Below are 22,641 nucleotides of genomic sequence, written 5' to 3' on the forward strand. Positions count from 1 at the left end.
TTGTTTATACTGGCTAAAACCTCCCTCAGAAAGAGTGCTGTGTAAGCTGGTGCATTGTTGTGATGCAAGAGCCATGAATTAATTATTGGTGAAAAGTTCAGGTTGTCTTAACTTTTTCACACAACCTTTTCAGCACTTCCAAATAGTAAACTTGGTTAACTGTTTGTCCAGTTGGTACAAATTCATAATGAACAATCCCTATGACATCAAAAAAGGTTAGCAATATCATTTTGACTCTTGATTTGAACAGAGAACTTTTTGGGTCATGGAGAATTGGCTGACTTCCATTGTGCACTTTATTTCAGGGTCGTATTGGTACAACCATGCATCATCACCAGTGATAACACGGCCCAAAACATCACCTTGCTCTCCAAAAGGTCTTGGCAAACTTTGACTCTCCTTTGCTTTTCTTCATTGGTGAGCTCCTTTGGGACCATTTTTGCACACACCTTTCTCATGCCAAGATTTTCAACTGTTTATCGATGTTTACTTGGTCCGCTATGCTTCTCACAATGAGCCAACAATTCTGACACATAATTCAATGAATTTTTGCAATGTTTTCATCAGTTCTGCTCCTCAGTTCTGCTCGTTACTGACCGCCCTGACGTCTCTTCATCAGTGGTGCGTTCTCTTCCCTCAGAAAGACGTTTAATCCATTTGTGCACTGTCGTTTTCTTCATGGCATTATCCCCATAAACTTGGACTAACATGTCCCTGATTTCACTTCCACTCTTGCGAAGTTTAACAAGAAATTTATATTTGTTCGTTGTTTTACTTAAAGCTGACATTCTCATGACAGCACACAAAAACACATGAGTGCTGCACGGCAAGACATCACCACATGTTGACACGAACATAGCTGTGAGACACTGATATACCAAGGTTTGAAACCTTAGAAAGCTGTTTGTACAGTGCTGCCAACGTAAGCGCACAGTGTAAGTTCGCGAACTTAATTGTCAGACCTCATATTTGCTTTCTTTCCCAAGTCAAATTCTCTCATTTAGCTCTTTTGAAATACAAAACAGTCCTCATTCTTCAGAGTTCTGATATTCTGTGTATACATTTTAGTATGAAGAAATAATTTGTTTGATCAGATTTTTATTTTTATGGTTGTGTTTGCTCTAAGACTGCAAGCATTAAGATTGCAAAGCAGCAGGTAACAATAGGAAGACGGGGGAGAATAGGTAACTGCTTTAACTTTCCAGGGCTTATGAAGAAAGACAATGGTGACATGGCTGGCAGCCATACTCGAAATAGTAGGTCTGAAAAAGGTTAAAACAGCTCAAAAAGGTAGGAATTCCTTTAATCATATTGGCTTGTTAAATATATTAACTCCTTTAACTATATTAGCTTAATTAAACCCTTAGTTTTTTTTTCCTATTTCATTTTACACCAAAGCATCTTTTATCTAATCCTCTCAGATCAGTTCCCCAAAGTCTATATATTGGGTCATTGGGAAAGTCACGACGTATTTTTCTACGTTTTTCAATGCAAAAATGCGTCATGACTTTCCCAACGACCCTATAGTATTCAGCATTCAAAGATCAAATGTGGTAGCCTAGAATCTGTGGTGATACATTAATCTAAACAATGTACTTGTACAGACAGGAACCATGTCTGTCTTTTCACTGTTGTATCCCCAGTGCCTCACAAAATGCCTGGCACAGAGTAGACACTCAAACATCTGTTGAATGAAAGAATGAAGTTCTCACTACTCTTCTACTTCACATACCTTTTGTTTTAGCCAAACAGAAACACTTGGCATTTCTCAAATACAACAAATACTTTCTGGCTTCTGTGCAAGATTAAAGTCATTTATTGAAATGCTCTCCCACTTATCACTGCAAGCCCAAATTCTTCAAAGTGTAGTTTCAAACGTTGCATTCCTATTCTATCATACCATTAACTGAAAAACCATCCTACCTCTTAATCACATGGTACCCCTGGCATGTACTCTTTCATCTTATCTCCACTTGTAGACTAAAGGGTACAATGCACCTCTGTGGCCTTAAAATCAGCTCACAGTTGTGGATGTTCAAGAGTTATGGGAAGAATGAATGGCTGATTTTAACCACTTGTAACAGTCTCATTGGCTTCCTCTGATGATGCTAATCTCAGTTTCTGTAACTCTGTCAAGTAAGTGAGCTCTTGAGAAACTGCATGTCCTTGATTAAACCACATGAATTCCTTCTGTTTCTATCCTTACAAATGAAATGCATAAAACCAGTCTATTTCAAAAGGGTGTTTTAAATACAAAATGAGGGGAAAATCATGGGAAAAGAAAACAGCATCCTAAAAACTGTGACCTAATTATTCTTGGAATATAAATTAGCATTTACTGATATGTATAATTAAAACCCAGATACCTATACAATAGCCTACAATAAACTAACACCCCACAAAACAAGAAGTCTTGATGAGAAAATTAAAATGGAATAAATCTACAGTAAAACACAGCAAAATCAGTCAAACACTGACCTCGGTCATCAGGATGAGCCCTCGATTAAACACAACCAGAAGTCTGTCTTCGTCAGATTCTAACAGGATTCTGAAGGCACTAGAAGAACACAGGAAAAGCCAGTGTGAAAACTCTGAATCAGAGCAAAACACTTAGGTGATTAAAAATAAAAAGGAAGTAAATTGTCACTTAGTCTCTCTCTCCACTTCCCTACCTACAGAAGAGAGACCATTACATCTATTTCAATAAGAAACCCTCTAAGTAACGAGAAAAGTTTTATTTATTTGTATCTAGTTAATTCTTAATTATTCATAATGGTGGAAGAGAGGGGTGATGGGAATTTTTAAGTTTCAGTATAAACAATATTTTCATAATGAGTTTATCTTCTAAATTATGTAAATTCTGGATAATAAAATACACTTGTATTATCAAAACACTCATTAGGTGGTTATTGGGAAGAAAGAGTAACACGAGGAGAAAATACATTAAAAACATGTTGGCGTTGTAAATAATTTATATAATAATCATCAAAAGTACTTGTATGACTCTTATTAACAGATCTTATTTGATTGTTAGGTACTGGAAACTGATGTTATATATAGTATGACTGGAAATCCTTCCACTTTAATGTTTTCTTTCCTTTTTCAAAAAAGAATTAAGAAAGCTCCAAATCTTTTTTTGAAAATAAAGTAGTAAATCTTGTGAAAACAATCTATTCAAAATTGTCAAAAATTTTTTAAAATTCCTTTAAAGAGTCCGGGCAAAAGCAGAGTTCGTTTCATTTTGTGTAATAATAAAGATTCAAATGGAAAAGTTTTTTGAAGACAATCATCTGAAATAATCTTATCTTGGGTTGAATAACTCATAGACAAGGACAACAGAATGGTGGTTACCAAAGAGTTAGGGAGGTAGGGGAAGAATAAAGAAGGTCAAATACACGGTGATGAAGGAGACTAAGCTTTGGGTGGTAAGCACACAATAGAATATACAGATGTCATATTATAAAGTTGTACACCTGAAATTTAATGTTATTAACCAATGTTACCCCAATAAGTTAAAATTTTTAAAAGATACTATAGGGATGGCCGGATGGCTCAGCTGGTTAGAGCGTGGCTCTTAACAACAAGGTTGCTGGTTCAACTCCAGCATGGGATGGTGGGCTGCGCCCCACGCAACTAGACTGAAAACAGCGAATGGACTTGGAGCTGAGCTGTGCCCTCCACAACTAAGATAGAAGGACAACAACTTCACTTGGAGCTCATGGGTCCTGGGAAAAACACACTGTCCCCTAATAAAGTTAAAAAAAAAAAAGGTACTTTAGTGTTTAAGAAAGTACTGCAAAAAAATATGTGACTATTAAAGGACATCACCTCCAAGTCTTAAATATAATATATAGAAGCATTTTAAGAAATTAATCTGGGTTTTATTTCTACATTAAAGGGAATTAAATGTAATTTGTAGCAGTTCCTTTATAGCCATTCAAAAAATTTGTTGCTCTGAACAATCAATTGTAAAGATCATGTCTTGTTACTTTGCCTAATTCCTATAGTTAAAAAAATTAGGTAGATCTGGGCTAAATAAAATGAAAATCATTTTAGCATTAACATTCATCCAAAGATGGAGAAGCTGTTTCTAGAGGCTTCTAGAACTGAACTGTTTAAGTATAAGTTTGGATGATTGCTATCGAAAAGAAGGGTCAAGTTTAGTTGGAAGATTTTACATTAAGGTTCCTTCCAACCCTAAGATTCTATGATTCTGATAAAACACAATCCGAAACCAAACAAAAATAAAACCTGTTCAAAAGTAGCTCATTAAATTTCAAAATATAAATTCTTCCAACGTGACTAAATGCATAAATGCTTCCCCAATAACCTTAAAGAACTGATAAACTTTCAGTTATAAATAAATTATTTCTCTTTTAAGTGTCAAAAGTATGGTCCCATCTCCTCATGTGGAAAAACAAAATAAACAAAAAAACACCAGAACACATATTTTTACCTTATTAAAGTAGTCCAGCAGGAGCGGCCATCTAAGCAACGTAAGTAACAACTTATGGTTGTTTTCTTAAACTGTTTGATATCTTCTAATTCTTCTTCTCTCATATCTGGTCTCTGAGCTATAAACAGCTGCATCAGGTTAAATAGTTCTTCCACTGCCTGAAAAGGGAAATAAGCATTATGGTGATCTGTTAACCCTGCAACATTTTAGAACGTCTGCTTCTCATTTCTAAATGTTATGCTCATTACCCAGCTCTTAAAAATCACACAAAAAAGTTAGATTACACTGTCATTCAAGAATAGTTAATAAAATTAGCAATAAATTCTACTTTAAAATTTTAATATATAATTCCCTAAAAAAAAAAAAATCTTACAATAGAATTTCAGGAAGATTAAAAACTACAAGTACATATAGTTCATTTTTAGTCTTAATACTTAGTACTAGGTTTTGTAACGTCAAATGTGCATCCAGAGACATGCTACAACAATCCTTTACCCCATTTTCTTTAATAAATGAGAAATCATTACTTAAAGACTTTACACCCCTCAATTAAACTTGAATTAAGACTGTTTCTGAGAAAACCCTTTGTGCCAACATTTGGAATGATCTTTCTTGATTGATGGACAGTCAGTTCAAGTTATCTGGCAAAAATTATTTAAGCACCATTTTCATTAAAATCTCTATCAGGTGTTACATAATAAAAGATGTTACATTTCACTGATGTCAAAGGCAAGAAACAAAATTAGGTGGTAAACATTCTCATCCAGCACTCTTCAAAGGTATATTTAACTATGGAGATGTTTAGTAACTAAATAAAATATTATTTATGTGAATGTAATAGAAACAATCCATTGAATTTTAATAAATCCTGTCCTGAAAGTCAGGCAGACTCATTTTTTTTCTTCTGTATTCTTGGCTTTTAACCCTTTTTTGGTGCTTAATACAATCATTTTCTTTCCTTTATTACAGTCACTCTAACTTTCTTCACTGGAAATTGGGTTACAGTCTTTCAGGGTGAGAAATTCTAAACAATTCACTACATTATGTCTAAAGGACAGTAAGGTCCTTTTTCTGACAGAAAATGAATACCAATACTTAAAATACCCTTTACAGTACCCTCTTGATTGAACTCTTAAGTAAATGTTGAATGTCTTGAAAAAGCTCCCATTCCTCCACTCCCACCATCTCCTATGTATCAAACAACTTGTATTATCAGTTTGTGGCCTCTGGCTTGACAGTAGCTTTAAAAAGGATTCTGCATTCTCCTTCCACCGCCCCCTTCCCAGATTGGTACCCTCTTGGTGTAGTCTTCTATTTACAATAAAAAATAAGGGATGACAGTAAAAATAAATATCCAGGAATGACAGCCTTATATAGAGGAGGGGAAATTTTAAATATGAAATCTACAAATAGTCTGCAGAGAAACAAGGATCAGATATAGACTGCATATATTTGTATTCTGATAGACTACTTAACCATTCCATTCACTTGAATGTAGTGTGAGAAAAAAAATACTAGGGAATACTACAGCAAAGATAAAATATTGTCTAGCTCACAGCTTAGTATAACATATAGATCTTGATAATAAATACCTAAATAGTAAATACTCCCCTAAAACTTTACCACAAAGATGACTTTTTTCATTAGGTACATAATATGAAGGACATATTTACAAAGCCACAAATTAAAATCGTTAAGTTCCATTAAAGAGAAAATTTGAACATCAACCGAAGAAAAACTATCTATAAACTTACAAATTTTAAAACCATTTTACACATGTATTCAAGAAAACAAATGCATGTTAAGTCTTTAAGAAAGAATGGTTCAAGTTAGACTATACTCCCATATTTTGCCACCACTTCCCACAAGTGGAAAAATAGGTGTTTCCAATCAATTTGAGGATAAAGATATTAACAGTTATCAATTTTACTCACTCCAGGGTATTGGCTGGCATGTGGTGTAAGATTCTTAAAGGCCCACTGGATGTTCTGGTGAGAAGCCAGCTGTCGTGTGAATGCAGGAGACTGCTCACAGCAGAGCCTCAGAATGCCGTAGTAGGCAGGCAGCATCCCACGGTTAAAAAGCACCACATCCTGATCATCATGGTCAGCAAGGATGTAATTGAAGGCAATGTTCTTGGTTACCACTGGGTTCTGAACAATAAGGCGGATATTCTCTGGACAGTCAGCACACACATTGTACCAAAATGAAAGCAAAGCCTGTTTATTGTGATTTGTAGCTATTGCTGGCTCAGAAAGTTTAGGCTGGAAAAGGTTCCATAAATCCATGAAATACGTGGAAAACATCAGCTTCTCAGTTTTGGAAATTAAACAATAAGTCATAAAGCTAAAATAGGGCACTAGCTTTGTAGTGCCATGAACAGCAGCATCAACATAAAGTTTGGCTCTTGAGAGCAAACCAAGGAGCACGTTGTAGACCTGATGCAGGACTACTGTTGTGTCTGGACTGAGTGGAAGGTCACGGGTTGGGATGTGCAAAGACCTTGTTGACCGGAACATCTGGCGGAATGAATTGCTTGGTATAAGGGACACCAGAAGATAAGCTGCAGCTATAAAATGTAAAACAAAACTGTCAGATAGAGCTTTACAAGATATAAAATAGACTGAGAGCAGTCATTAAACACAAAGCCACTCTTCCCTTTAAAAATTAAAATGAATAAAAATTATGCGACATGAACATCTCTCTTAATATCTTTCTGATCTACCATTGGCCCCACAGAAAGATACCAAGGAATGAGGAAAACAGACATTTTCCATTCTGTCACTGTTATTTTTTAGGTGGCGACAACAAACACAGTAGCAGAAACAGGTTTCGCCTCTTTCGTTCAGCTTTCCCAAGATATAGAATTTTTCAACTTATTTTATCATTTCATTCTTCTCTGGAAACATGGTTTAACAGGAAGAACACAGCACTTGGAACCACAAGACCTACGTAAGTCTGTCTGACATGGTCAAATGATTTAATGTTTTGGGGTCTTAGTTTTCTTTCTTCTTCTTTACAAAATAATGGCAAATTATTTTGTAATTTACAGATAATGGTAAAATGTATTATGTTATAAAGATAGAATGAGATCTTCTATCTAAAAGTCCTTTGTAATATATAAGATTACATATATGCCAATTATAGAACATTAACTTTGGAAAAACTTTAAGTCTTCTAGGCTAACCTTGCATACCAAGAAAGAATCCCTCCTTAAACATACCTGAAAAATGTTATTAAACCTATGCTTTAATTCTACTCTCAGAATTAATCACCAATTAGTTGAGTCCATCTGTAAAAGCAGTTACTATGAGCAAGGCATGGAGCTAAGTACTTTACAAACATTATCTCATTTAATCCTCATAATCATCCTGGAGGTAGGTCATATCATATCAGAAAATCTGAATCTTGGAGAAGACCAAGGTCACATAAATATGGTCAGATAAAGAGGTGGAGCCCAGATGATGATGACAAAGACAATGATAATGATAAAACAATAACAATCACAAGAATTGCTAACATTTATTGAACATTTATTATCCCCACTTTCACTCAGACTTAAAAAAGTAAGACCACCCTATGTTACACAGCTAGTGGCACAGCTGGAATTCAAACCCAGATCATCAGCTTCATGAGCTAATGCTCCTAATAACATTCACTACACAGCTTCCTCAAGGTCTCTAATTCCTTAGTTTAACTCTTTTTACTATATCTACTAATTCTCCCACTATTCTACCTAAAATCTGATAATTTCCATTGTACTTCCAAGGCAAACACAGTCAGTGTTTCTAAAATTAATTGTAATCTTTTTTACAGATTTCAAATTAAACTTTATTTCTGTACAATACTTCACTTCTACATATTTCTTCACCTATATATTGCGCTAATAGTCTATTTTCAGTTAGGCTCAATTTAATATGTTTCAAATATAAAAAGTTGGCATGTAGGTATCATCCTGATCAATGTTTGTGTAAAACTGCAATTGAGAAAAATCATTCTCGATTTAAAAAAACTTATTCAGTTGAATTTAGAACAAAATCTACTTCCATTTCTATATGGCAACTCCTAACTATTTTAAGACACCAATTATATCTCAATTTTTCTTTTATCTAAACATTCTCAGTCATTCCTTAAAATTATTTTGTAGGATTTAAAAGTATTCCTCTTTAGTTTTTCTTCTATATGTATTACTCTAATTCTTATTCTAAGTTATACTCATTCTATTGGATTGTCAGAAAAGTCATGACGTATTTTGTCTGTTTTTCAAAGGTCATTTATTTATATAAAAAACAAAGATCAATCAATGATATATTGCCCATTTTGTTCGATAACCTTTAGCCATCTTTCAGTGAGCTTCATAATTCCTCGTTCATAGAAGGACCTGTCTTTATTTGCGAAAAACTGAACAAGGTGCTGATTTACAGCCTCATCTGAATTGAACGTTATACCACAAAAGGAGTTTTGAAGAGAGCAAAACAAGTGGAAGTCTGATGGTCAGGCGAGTATAGTGGGTGTGGCAACACATCCCCATCCAAGCTCCAATAATTTTTGATGGGTGATCAAACTTGTGTGTGGTCTCGCGTTGTCGCGATGGAACACAATTCCTTTACAATTAACAAGCTCTGGACGTTCCTGGATGATGGACTCGTTCAAACTGTCCAATTGCCAACAGTACACATTCGAATTGATTGTTTGGTTCCTTGGTAGGAGTTAAAAAAACACGACACCTTTAAAATCCCACCACACTGATAGCATAACCTTCCTCTGATGAATGTCTGCTTTTGATGTCGTTTGAGGAGAATCATCACGTCAGGACCAAGAGCATTTACGCACCACATTGTTGTAAACAATCCACTTCTCATCACCAGTTATCAGTCTCTTCAAAAAAGGATTGTTTTCCTCAAGTTTAATGAGCATATTGCGGATGTTTATACACACCGTCAAAAGAACATCTTTGAGTTCACACGGAACCCAAATATCGAGCTAGCTTATGTATCCCAGCTTCTTCAGGTGGTCGTGAATGCTTGAATGATGGATGGTCAATGTTTCTGCAATCTCTCGTGTCGTGTAACAAGGGTTTGATTCGATCACTGCCTTTATTTTGTCGTCATCAACTTCAGTAGGCCTCCCTGACTGAGGAGCTTCATTGAGATCTAAATCACTAGCACAGAATTTCATGAACCATCGTTGGCACTGATGTTCTTGTAGAGCATTGTCACCGTAAACTTTATGCAACGTTTCATAAGCTTGACGCGTGTTTTTTCCCTTTATGGAAGTAAAACAGTAAAATATGGCAAAAATGCAGTTTGGTCTTCCATCTTCAACTTGTTGTAAAATCTCCAAAACTCAACCAAATCGTTCAATTTTTTTTTAGAATGAAGCTAGAACTGTCAGCTGTCAAATGACATAGCAATAACATAGATGCAAATGACTCTAGTACTTCCAAAAATGAACTAGTGTCATCTGTCGCAAACATGCATCATGACTTTTCTGACAACCCAATATTCAAATATTTGAACCCTTTTTTCAAGTTACATGATATCAAAAACACTTGGTGATATTACTAGTCTTCACTATCATAATCTTAAAATGACGCATTAAAACAATTTATTTCATAACTGAATATCCACCTTTTAATTTTTCACAACTATAAATAATGTTGTTGGGTACCCATATATTGGATGACTTACTTATACTGAAATCCCTGAAATAGTATTACTGTGCTAAAAAGGGCAGAAAATTTTAAGGACCTTGGTACATATTGCTAAATTGCCTTTCATAATGGTAACATTAACTTACAATGTCACTATAGTGTATGAGAGAATGCCATTTCCTGAGTACTGTTATGAATATTAGGTGTTAACTACTAGCTGAAAAACTCTTTTTTTTTGGTTCAGGTTTTTAAATTGTTTTATGTTCAGAAGTCAGGAAAGAATGCCAACCAGCAAAGGGAGAGTGCCCTTTGCATCACATTATATCAAGGGTACATGCTATCAACATGACTTTTTTTTCAGGTATGACGTTAACCTTAACCACCTGGATGAGTTAATGTTTGTCAAGTTTCTTCAGTTAAAGTTATTTCCCCCAACCCCACACACTCTACTCTTTGAAAGGAAGTCACTAAGCTCACACAAAAGGTGTGGGGAGTTATATTCCACCTCCCTGGGGAGACAATGTACGTAAATTTTTGACATTCTTCTGTACAGCAGATGTCTTCTCCATTTACTTATTCAATCATTTATTTATATCAGCATGGATTCATGAATTATTTATATTATATTTTGGGTTACAATCCAGTGCTATGTTATTTATTTTTTTACTCAAACTGTTCCAGCTTTGGCCATTAGGAGCTCTTTCAGGTTGGGTCTATGTCCCTTTGACATGCCTGATAGCATTTTGGTTTTGAGTACTTCTTTACTTTCTGGTTCTACAAGATGCTCCAGGCTCATCTTGTATATTCCCTGCCCCAATCCTAGAGTCAGCCATTTCTCCAAGGAGCTGTGATTCTTTTTACTGGAGAATGGTGTTTAGAAAGAGATCTGGGTATATTTGATGTGATTGTTGCTACTGGAGTGTCACTGATTCTAGGCCCTTCCAGTAGACAGCTGGCAAATATGATTTAGATGATTAAATTTAATGATTAAAGAAACTTAAAATATCAACTATTTTGATTACTTCTTTGAATACTATTAAAAGAACATATTCTATGCTTACAAGCAATTTTCTATTCTGGGAATATCTGTATTTTGTATTAATATTTGTCCATTTGTCTTCCAAGATCTTTGCTTATTCTCTTCTGGTCCATGTATAATAAAGATGATTATCATTTAACTTCCATAATTTCAGTGAATATTTTTTCTCAGCTTGTTTTACTGCTATAGGTTTCCTGCTATAATGCAATTTTGGCCTTTAAGAACAATATCTCTAAGAGCCTTTGCATTATAAAACAGTAGGCATATTATTGTCGCCTTAAGAACAGAACAAAAAACAAAACCTGGAACAACAACAAATGGTTTGTTGAGTATTTGACTTACAAGTCCTGACTCTAGGATAATTGTGAGCCAAAAGAAACCGCTCGACCCAGTTTTCCATATTCTGTAGGACCCAGCTGTGTGCCAGTTTATTTCGTGGTGTCTGCACTGCCAACCAATCCAGACACTGAGAAGGATTGTATTCAATTACCTACAAGTAAAATGACAAGAACAGAATATAAGGCCAACTGAATGAGCAGTTACTTTTTTACTTACTTTTGGTATAATGCCATTAAACACTTAAATCCAAAATAGTTTTTGGAAAAACCAGAGCCTAACAAAAGTTTCAACCATGTTTTTCCCCATTTTTAAAGCTACTCATTTTTTTTTCTAATTAACAGGAAATGTTCAGGATAATTTCTCATTAATTTACAAAATAAAATCAAAATAACCAAGGCCTCTAACATAGGACCAATAAGAGAGAAGCCAATGACTTTTAGGTCTTGTTAAGTTTGTAAATTTATTCATAAGTGTTTTTAATTCTCTATAGTTTCTCATCTTTGCTTTTCTTATTGTTTGTCCAATCTGTTACTACATAAATGAGAGCGAAAACTAGCTTACCGCACTGCTGGGAAACTGTTTTCATGGGAAAATGGAATCTTAGGAGTCTAGAATAGAGCTTGAAAAACTATGGCTTGCAGGTCAAATTCTTTGGTTTGCCTGATTTTGTTAAGTTTTTAATAGAATACAACCATACCCACTCATTTATGTATTGTCCATGGCTGTTTTATGCTGAAACAGCAGTTGAGTGGTTCCAACAGAGACAGTATAGCCCACAAAGCCTAAAATATTTCCTAACTGGCCAGTTAAGAGAAAAAGTTTGCTGACCCCTGGTGTGGAAAGCGGGCTTTTCCAACACTCACTAAGGAAAAATTTTGTGACCTCAGTAGTAACTCTGAAAGAAAGAAAGTGGCTGGTGCTTCCTCTACCATTTTGTCAAATACTGAAAACACTTGGTTTGTATTTCTAGGGCTTCTATAACTATCTTTTTTTGAGGTTAGGGGAATGAGAACCTCATATTGGCTGAAGGCTGTTAGTGACTCTAGGAGAAAAGTCTTTAAACATCTGGGAGACTAGCTAAGAACTCTTTTTCCCCTCAGACCTTCTGACTAAAGTGTCCCTTCTTTCCTGTAACTTACTAAATCTATTTTGGGTTACCCAAGTAAGAAGAAACTGGCACTTAAAATGGTAGTAACTGTACTAGACAAATAAAATCCTCAGAAAAATAAATACTGAAACATCTGCTGCAAGACTTACCTCCCATATCCTCTGCAGAATGTAAGATGCAAAGGGAGGCATTCCTGGAGGTCCACCAGCAAACTCCATTAGCATAGTCAACAATTTAAAGAAAGGATTGGCTGCCTGTAAAAGGCATACAAGACTCTGTATTTAGAGCTATTTGAACCCATCTCTTTCAGCAGAAAAGAAACACATACAACTTTTGTTATATATCACATTTAAATCTGCTGTATTAGTACTCCCGCATATGAATTTGAACTATCATAAAAGCAGCAGGATCAGCTGGGGATACAAAATCAATTGCATGGGAGCCACATGTAACAGAAGACATGTATTTCTCTGGATGTCATGTCAATTTGGAAAACAATCAATCAATCAAAAAATCAATTGTTTATGAGACAATCATGTTTATAGAAAATTTTAGATTAAAAGTTTTCTGTAGCAACCTTTGATCTCTAAGGTATAATTTGTATTAATATTTAACATGTATTATCAAAGTAGCTGTAAATTTCCATTTTACAAAAATATTTTTGTAAGATATTGTGTTCCATTTTCGTATACTTCCCATCTACGCAATGCTCTGGGGTTAGTTTATTTTTTCTTGGGCACAATTATGATATAAACTTAAAACCAAACAACTTCAAAGCTTAGTATCCAAGTGTCACTAATATGTTGAACTTATTAATATACGTAAATTTATATTTTATTGCGAAAATTACATTTGTGATAAAATATGAAAATCTAACTCAGTTTACTCAAGTTACATACTTAAAATTAGGCTGTCATGTTACAGGGGAACCGCAATAAATTTTTTTCAAGGTCAATTACAAAGGTTTATTTGAAAGCACTGTCATCAATGCTGGCAGTAGTTTTTTTTGTTGTTGTTTTTTCATAATAACATCAAATGTATTTATGACTTAAAATTATACATAAATTATCAACACAAAGTTCCCCTACTATGTCTGACACAGAGAAAGCTGACTAAAATAGTTCTGATATGAGTTTGAGTTACAAGTTACAAATATGAAGCCTCTTAAGGCTGTCTGAATATATATCAATATATGCACTGCGTGTTGTATTTACAAGCATATATATAAACATCATTTGTAATATAAAGTTTTGATTTTATTTTTATTATTTTTTATTATGAAATACACATTTCTTAGAATTAGTTTCAGCTGTACAACAGAGTGCAATAGTTATACTTTTTACCCCACGAAGTGACAACCCCCCTCCCCCAATCCGCAGCCCCATTTCCCCCCAGTATCCTACATATCTATTACAAATCCCTGGCAGTAGTTTTAAAAACATGAATTAACAAATATCTACATACCTCAGGAGTCAATTTTGCTATTGATGTGAAAAGCATAGATACAATCTAAAACAGAAAGAAGAATTTCAGAATATTCTTTTCAAAATTAACAAAAAGCTTTAAGACTTTCTCAGCACTTACATGTTCTGCAAGTCGATTATTATATCGACACAGGCTGAAAATCAGATTACAAGTTTGTCTTATATTGATGCCATCACGAATATGTTGAAACAAGAAGGGAAATCCCTGTTAAAAGCAAAAGTTGCTTATTTAAGAACCGCTATGTTATTTTCGTGATCATCAAATGGTCTAATTTAGAGAAGGTATTACCTTTCCTCCTGTCAATGCTGCCATGTCAGTCTGAGATAATGTCAAATGCCTGAAAGAAAACATTAGTGGAAATAAGTTTTTCTTCCCTCTGTACTACTTTATAGCTATTTGTATCATGACACTCATCAAAATTGTCGATTCAATTACAACTATACCAAATCAGAAAATGATTTTTGAACTTTCTGCTAGCTAGGACTTGCTTGCTTTTAAACATAGTTTAGATAATTTTACAAGATTCCAGGATTGGTATATGGAAGCTCATATCTACTTTAGTTCCCTTTAATTAATTCAATAATTTGGTATAACACCAGGAAAGGTTTAATTTAGAAAGGTTTTTGACATGAGAACCATAAAAACAAAATGAACTTAACAAGAAATACTCAAGAGTTTCACTTCCCAGTTTAAAATCACTGTATATTTCTTTTTAAACGCTATGATAGGTCTAATTTAGAAAGCTTTTCTTGACATGAGAACCTTCAAAGCAAAATGAATTTAACAAGAAATACTCAAGAGTTTCACTTTCCAGTTCAAAATCACTGCATTTTTCTTTTAAAACTCATTACAGAAAATTTTAGTACAAAAATAGAATAGTGTTAAGTATCCAATAGTTCAGCAGCTTCAAATTACCAACTCATGGCCAGTCTTGTTTCACTTGCACTTCCTACTCACTCAATATGGACTACTCTGAAGCAACTGAGGATATTTTATCATTTAATCCATAAATCTCTAACAAATTTCAAAAACATAACCATAATACCATTATTCACACTTAAAATAAATCAACAATTCCTTATTATCATACATATCCAGTGTACAATTTCCTCAAGTTTCTAAAGCAATTTTCGAATTTGTTTAAATCAGGATTCAAATAAAGTCCTCTGCTGCACTTGGCTAAAATGTCTTTTAAAGCTCTTTTAGACTATTGGTTTCTCCTCCAATTTTATTTTCATCTTGCAATTTATCTGTTGAAGAAAGCAAGTGGTTTCTCCTGTAGAATTTCCCACATTTCCATTTGCTGATGTATGTACCCTTGTGGTGCTGTTTTAACATGTTCCTCTGTCCCCATATTTCCTGTAAACTGGTATTTAGATCTAAAGACTTGATCAAATCCAAGTTTGACTTTTTAATCAAGAATACTTTATAAGGTGGTGGTATGGATTTCATTAGGAGGCACACAATGAAAATTTGTCTTCTTTTTGTAACGTTTCCAGTCAATGATGATCATTTCTTAGATACGTTATTTCACTGGGGGTGAAAAATACTGATATTCTAATTCAGATTACTTGCTCATTTATCAGCTCAAATACCTTTCACGACGAACTTCCTCTCACTTACCATTTGGTTGCCACGAGGTATAACTCTTGCAGGTAAAGGTAAATGCTTAATATTGTTCCTCTATTAATATGCTTCCAAAATTATGATTTGGTTTCCTAATATACTCCAAAGGTTGTCAATCATTTTTTAAAAATTTTGTTTTCAGGTATCATTTAAACATCTGTCATGTGTTTTAGTCTACTTATAGTTATTACTATTATTATTGATGCTTAGGTTTGCCCAATCAATGACCAGTAGAAACTTCAAGTTGGCTCTTGAGTCCCTTTAACATGACCTCAGTAGGCTTTGATAGCCTCTGCTTTACGAAATGACAAAACATTCCCAACTTCCCATTCATTTCTTGCCCCAAAACTGGAATTGGCCATATTTCAAAGGGCCCTTGATGTTTTTCAGTAGGAAATGGTATCTAGAGACTATAACCTAAATGCCAGGGGTACTCACTGATTGAGTTGGACAGGATTTCTAGGTCTTCTCAGAAAATGGAAGTTACATACTTTTGTTTGCTCAAGACAAAAATACACCATGAATTCTATTGATATTTCCAAATTCAGTTTTAAATAAGTTATATAAAAACCCTATTTTATATTTGTATTTTTTTCTTTTGCTGAAAATCTTGGTTTCTAATAACATTAACTTATATGCTTTATTCTTTAATGTCAAGAGTTTCAGAATAATAATTCCAATTATACTAGCTAACAATAGTTTAAGATAATTTTACAATTCTTTTTGTCCTCCAGGTCCATCCTACTAGCAATTTACAGTTAATGTGTTCTAAAGTTACTTTAATTAATTCCTCTCTAGTGGATATGACGCCAGCTCAATATATAGTTAGGTTCATTTATTTCAGTCTGCTTTTGATTTTTATGGATTGCATTTTATTAATTATTTATAATTATATGAAACATTTACATGATACCAAAGTTAAATCTAAAAAAGAAAATAATGTATATTCTAAGAAGTCAAGCTTTCATTCCTTTCCCCTCCAGTCTGTTTTCCCTCCCCCAACCACAGGAAATTATTATTTTTTTTTATTTAGTCTTCAATTTTAAGAAATACTTATGTTCTATAAAGTGCTACAAACACCAAATATGTGAATATTCAATCACTGTTTGTAAGTGAAATACAGGGTTAGTTTCCTGTGAGCCTTTAGTCACATTTTTGTCAACCGATCGATGTTACTTTGTTTTATATGTTTCTGTTTAATGATACCTTATTTAATACATATTGTTGATTCATTAGCGTTGAGCTCATAGCAAACAGCACTATAGCTCATAGTTGAATGAAGCTTATCCAAAGTGCGTATTTTTTTCCTAAGGCACACTATGGCGCTCTTGAGCTTTGGAACACTAGACGGCACTGAGCACTATGCTCGGTGGCCATTTTAAACAGCCAAATCACCACCAAAAAGCATAACTGTGAAAAATGTAGCATATACCGTGAAAAGGACATTTGTTTACAATATGAGAACTGAAGTGGGAAGGCAGAGTGTCACGTTTGACCTCCGCTGGGAAAGTGTATAATATGCAACTCAATTTTTTTGCCACTCTGCACATGTACATTCCGCAGTCCATGAATCACTATAAAAGCTCCCTGAGTACTGATTTTGGGATTACAAATAAATTTTAGCAAGTAGGTGAATTAGCAAGTAGGAGATCAATGAATAATGAGGACGGACGGTTGGAGACGGATGGGGACACGGACGGACACACACACACACACTCTCTCACTCTCTCTCTCTCTCTCTCTCTCTCTCTCTCTCTCGCTCTCTCCCTCTCTCTCTCCCCCTTTCTCTCTCTCGTTCTCATAACCTCCCCTTTCTTAAAAAGTAGCACACTATATACACTTTTCCCTACCTTGTTTTTTCACTTAGTAATAATATATTTATCCTAAAGATTTCTCCAAGGTAGTAGAGATATATTCCATACTCCCTCTTTCTGCGGCTATAGAGTACTGTTGAGCGGATGCCCTGTGTTTCAACTAGTCCTTTGGTGGACATTGCCAGTCTTTTGCTATTACAAACACTGCTTCAATAGGTAGAATGCACATATATCTTTCTATATTTTGGGGACAGATTCTTAGGAATGGGGTTGCTAGGTTAAAGGATGAATGCACATATAATTTTGCTAGATATTTTACTGTATAATTTCTCCAATGTATATTTCTAACATGACTCAGGCAAAGTTAAGAGTTTGGTACAAAAATTGAAATACTAATGCTACAAGGCTTGATAAATAGTGGTGTTATTATTTAAAAAGAATTAAATAACAAAAGCTACCAAGTTAACAGTGGTGAAACAATTATGTAAAAAAGAATAAAAGCCAACATGCTTTAAGCATTTTGAATGTTGAAACATTTCACCTTTCTGAGCGAGACTGTTCAACCAAAAGAGCAACTAAAGCTATCATTTTTTCAAGGGCAGCTGGCCTGTATTTTTCTTCTGCCAGAGAAAGGATATCTTCTTCCTCCTCTTCTTCTTCCCCTTCTTCCTCTGACAACACTTCAACTTGAGGCTAAAGAAGAACAAAATCAAATTTTAATGCAATATTAGTTTTAACAATATCTTGAGAGCATATAACTTGATTGTTTTATGTAACGATAGGGTAGATGGTGGCAGGAGTATGTATAATGAAAAACAACCACTCAACTTTAAAAGTTGAAAAAAGTTTAAAACCCTAACTTTAAAAGTCTAAACCACATTCAGGACAATTTTAGACCTAATAGGCAGAACTGTAAAGAGCAATGATTCTCAATACTGGGACTATTTACTGTACCTAAAGGGATAAATCCTTTAATAATTTTTTTTTCTTATAGGGAAGTCCCTTGGAAGATAAATCAGGATCAAAATTTATGTGAGTATGATAAAACAGTATTTCATATTTAATAAAACTGCCAGTTACACAAATTAAAAAATCCTCATTTGTAGTTTTCAGATAATCCAAATAGTAGGTATTTCAAAGAGATATTCATTTGGGCTTTGTAATCCAAGAGACTGAAAAGATTTTATGATCTAACAAAGAAAAAAAAAAAAGCCATCTAAACAAGCAGCCATACAGTCTAGAATTAGATAGTAACCATTCATATTCTGAGTAGCATTACAACATAATGGTTAATAGGTTAGGTCAGGAGTCTGACCAAAGATGAAAACCCAACTCACTGTGATCTAAAACAAGTTAACATCTTTGTGACTCAAGTTCCTCATCTATAAAATGGAGATAACAAAAGTACTTACCTTTTAGGTTTGCAAAAAGGATTAAATAAGATAGGGCAAATACAGCATTTAATCCAATGTGGTCATTACAGACAACACAAAATTCATGTAATGTTTTAATTATGAATAGACCAGCTACTTGAATTTTTGGAACACTCTGGCAAACTTAATAGCAAAGGGCTTAAAAAACATGGCCAACAAAAATGGTCACCAAAACAATATGATAATGATAGAATGCCAAAGTAGGTGGTCACCATTTTGCCTAAATTTATTTGCTTTGTTCCAGGGTCTTACCAGTGAAATTTATTACTTGACTTTCTTCTCTTGCTATATCCATTAAAAATATGAACCATACTTTGACCCTTAAAATTATATAATATCAGGGCCAGAAGGGACTTTTAAAGGACTCCGATATCTAATGACTTTCCATGACACAAACTTGCAAACATGGCCTCTAAATTCCTGACATGAGACAGAATTGTACTTACATTTTCAGGCCCTTTGGTTCCCATGTAAAAATGTACCATTGTAGATATGGCTTGCAATGAAAGCAAAAACTGGCTCTAAAAATAAAAATATTGATTTAAAAATATATAAATAAAATATAAAACCAATTAAGTTTTAAATACTGAAAATAGGTACATAATCCCAGAAGTAAACAAGATATAGGCTCACCTCTTCTTCACCCATTTTGGCAAATTCGTAAAGGAAGGCAAAATACTCTGTAAGATGTTTACTGTGAGGTTTTACACCATGTTCCATAATTAGTAACAGAGTTCTCACAAATCGAGTGACACATGAACGACCACCAATATCTTCTACTGAGGCATCCATATCATCGGACCTGAAAATACAATTTAATATATCTTAGAGAAAGTATGAAGTCTTGGGACAGAAATTCTGGGAGGAGAAATATTTTTTAAAACCTGAATTTATCTCTTTTATCTTTGTAATAATAAATACCAATTACAATAATATAAGTAGTCGGATTCCAATTATTATGTCTGGCTAACTCAATCCAAACAAAAAGATGAAGTCAGAGTTATTTGTAGAGGATTTTGAAGATGTACTTAATTAAAAATAAAACAAAAAGCTTTCCCTTCTTGATGTGTATTATTACAGATTATTTTTAAACAGAAGAACCTGAATATTTCAGTGTGGATATTTAAAAATACTTTGTAAGCAGATCATCAAAAAGTTTAAAAATAAATGTTCAGAAGGCACTTCTTACCCATCTTCCATTCCTGGTTGCAGATAGAGGTGAGCGTGCACAGGTCTAAGTCTCTGAATCACATGGATACACAAACGCTGAAACATCTATAAATGAAAAGATATAATAAGCCAATGGGCCAATTCACATCAGGTAGCAAAGATACTGAAAAATTAACAAGATTCAAAATTCTCTGCCATCTATTTACATTTTGCCCAGATTATGCTTTGACATTCTAAAGTATTCCTGGCATCTCAACTACAGACTGAAGATGTAAGGCAAAGTTAGCTTAAAAAACAATATTCAGTTTTATAATAAGGAAAAAAAACAACAAACAGTAAGTTTCAGTAATTGAGATTACCAAAAACAAAGCTTCACAAAACCCTCTTAACTAGAGGAGAGCCTCTAAATAAGATACAGAAATGCCCAATAAGCACATGAAAGTTGTTCGAGATCATTAATTATTAGGGAAATGCAAACCAAAACCACAATGAGACACTACTTCTTCATACCCATTAGGGTGGCTAAAATAAAAAAGACACTATAACAAATGTTGAAGAAGATGTAGCGAAACCAGAACCTTCATAGATTCCTAATGGAAATATATACTGGTACAGAAACTATGAAAAACAGTTTGGTAGTTCCCCAAAAATGTTAAACATAAAGTGAAAATATGATCTAAGAATTCCACTCCTAGGTATGTATAAAAAAAAAACTGAACACATATGTCCACACAAATATTTGTACACAAATGTTCATCAATTGTTGAATGAATAAACAAAATTTGGAATATCCATTTAATGGAAAATTATTTGTCAACAAAAAGAAATAAAGTACAAATACATGATACAACATGGATAAATCTTGAAAACACTGTTAGGTCAAAGAAGCCAGTCACAGATGACCACATACTATATGATTCCATTTATATGAAACGGTCAGAATAGGCAAATCCATAGAAACGGAAGCAGATTAGTGGTTGCCAGGGGTTGGAGAGAACAGACAGGATAAAATGGGGAGTGACTGCTAATAAGTATGGAGCTTCTTTTGGGGTGTTATAAAATTAGACAGATGATGGCTGCACAAATTTGAGAATATACTTTAAAAAAATCACTAAATTTTACACTTTGAAAGGTTTTGGTGAATTTTATGGTATAAGAATTCTATCTCAATAAGAATTGGAAAGTGGCATATTTCAGATCAAGTTTTTGATTTTGGGTCTAAAATGAAAATAAAGTAATAGTTACATTTTCCTTGTCTAAATTTTCTAATTAAGAAAACAAATATTCATGTGACAGTTCAGAACCTGTATATACAATGCATTTAACTTTCAAGGCTATTTCAGAACCCTATCATGGTTAGAATATCTAAGGATCTGAAAAAGAATCAGTACAACTCATAAAGCAGCCAGAATAGAATCTGAGAGAACAGGTTTATAGCTATCTTCCTATAACCAGGAAATCTGAAGGATTTAAATCACTTGATTGGCATGTTGGTTGATGTGCTAAAAGAGATTGGTGAAAACAATAATAAAATGACTTTTATGATACGAGGTCAATCTTTTCAAACTACTTTAAAAAGCTGGGTTAAGTTATATTCACAGACAAATTTAGAATAATTAATTTGAAAGCCACGTTTTCAAATAAATTTTTTCTCACCTGTCTCACAATTTGGTTAGGGCACTTAATTAGTATCTGCATTGGCCACCAGTCATCATCAGCCATGCGGTCCAAAAACCACTGTAAAAAAAATAGTGCTATTTTAACATTCAACCAATACTTGCTAAATGAGATAAAAATCACATAGGGATTTAACTCCCAGTCAATGTTCCAATATTTTAAGTTCTTACCACAAGAGATTCCTCAATTTTTAGAAAGTCCAAAATCTAAAATGCCTCAAGTCATAATCAAGATCATCTTATAGAATTCCATGGATGCCATTTACACCACAGATGCCATTTACACATGATGGCAACCTGCAGTCCTTATCACAATAAAATGGAATACCCTTTTCCTTTTAGTCCTCATAAATGTCATACTGGAGCATCTTTTGTTCCTATTAATAATATGATCTGAGTATGATTAATTTTATATTTAAAAACAAGTTATGCTCTCTCAATAACCAAACACATGCATCTTTATCTAAGCTAAGAACAATTTTCCATTGATTTCAAGATATCTATTAATTACATACTTAACTACACTATTGAATTGTACTGCCTATTTATGCATAAACTCAATTACTAACAACTGAAGAGAATTTTAACTCCTTGATAGAGTTCCAGAGGCAAATCCTTAGTGAAAAAAACTAAAGTAAAAAATTTATAAAGAAACAAAAACAAATTATGAACTAATAAACTTTTTGGATCTATGAAACAGCTTAAAAAAATCATGAGATGTGGAAAGGGAATAGAGAAACATTAAATAACACCAGGAGGATGCAATCAGTCAATGCCAGCATGTGGAAAATCCTGCAGAACAAATGATGAAGTGGAAAAGAGAGGAAGGAAGGAAGGAGGGA

At 33.9% G+C, this 22,641-nt stretch overlaps 1 protein-coding gene across 6 annotated transcripts in view; it reads right to left on the bottom strand.

The window, feature by feature from the left end:
- Positions 1-22,641, bottom strand: part of USP34 (ubiquitin specific peptidase 34) — a 228,810-nt gene that overhangs the window by 17,696 nt on the left and 188,473 nt on the right. For all 6 annotated transcript variants that reach the window (XR_002122789.1, XM_019632979.1, XM_019632906.1 and 3 more), the window contains 13 exons: positions 21,780-21,860; positions 20,143-20,228; positions 19,587-19,755; positions 19,400-19,474; positions 18,062-18,213; positions 14,369-14,417; positions 14,180-14,284; positions 14,060-14,104; positions 12,745-12,849; positions 11,491-11,638; positions 6,391-7,025; positions 4,457-4,614; positions 2,479-2,557 (listed from right to left, as the gene is read on the bottom strand). Coding sequence is in view for 5 of the 6 variants with exons in the window: in XM_019632979.1 (XP_019488524.1) it covers positions 2,479-2,557; positions 4,457-4,614; positions 6,391-7,025; positions 11,491-11,638; positions 12,745-12,849; positions 14,060-14,104; positions 14,180-14,284; positions 14,369-14,417; positions 18,062-18,213; positions 19,400-19,474; positions 19,587-19,755; positions 20,143-20,228; positions 21,780-21,860 (1,887 nt within the window). In the remaining variant the exon portion in view is untranslated. The remainder of the gene's footprint in view (positions 1-2,478; positions 2,558-4,456; positions 4,615-6,390; positions 7,026-11,490; positions 11,639-12,744; positions 12,850-14,059; positions 14,105-14,179; positions 14,285-14,368; positions 14,418-18,061; positions 18,214-19,399; positions 19,475-19,586; positions 19,756-20,142; positions 20,229-21,779; positions 21,861-22,641) is intronic.

The sequence above is a fragment of the Hipposideros armiger genome, unplaced genomic scaffold (genome assembly GCF_001890085.2).
Source record: "Hipposideros armiger isolate ML-2016 unplaced genomic scaffold, ASM189008v1 scaffold_2, whole genome shotgun sequence".
Classification (NCBI taxonomy): domain Eukaryota; kingdom Metazoa; phylum Chordata; class Mammalia; order Chiroptera; family Hipposideridae; genus Hipposideros; species Hipposideros armiger.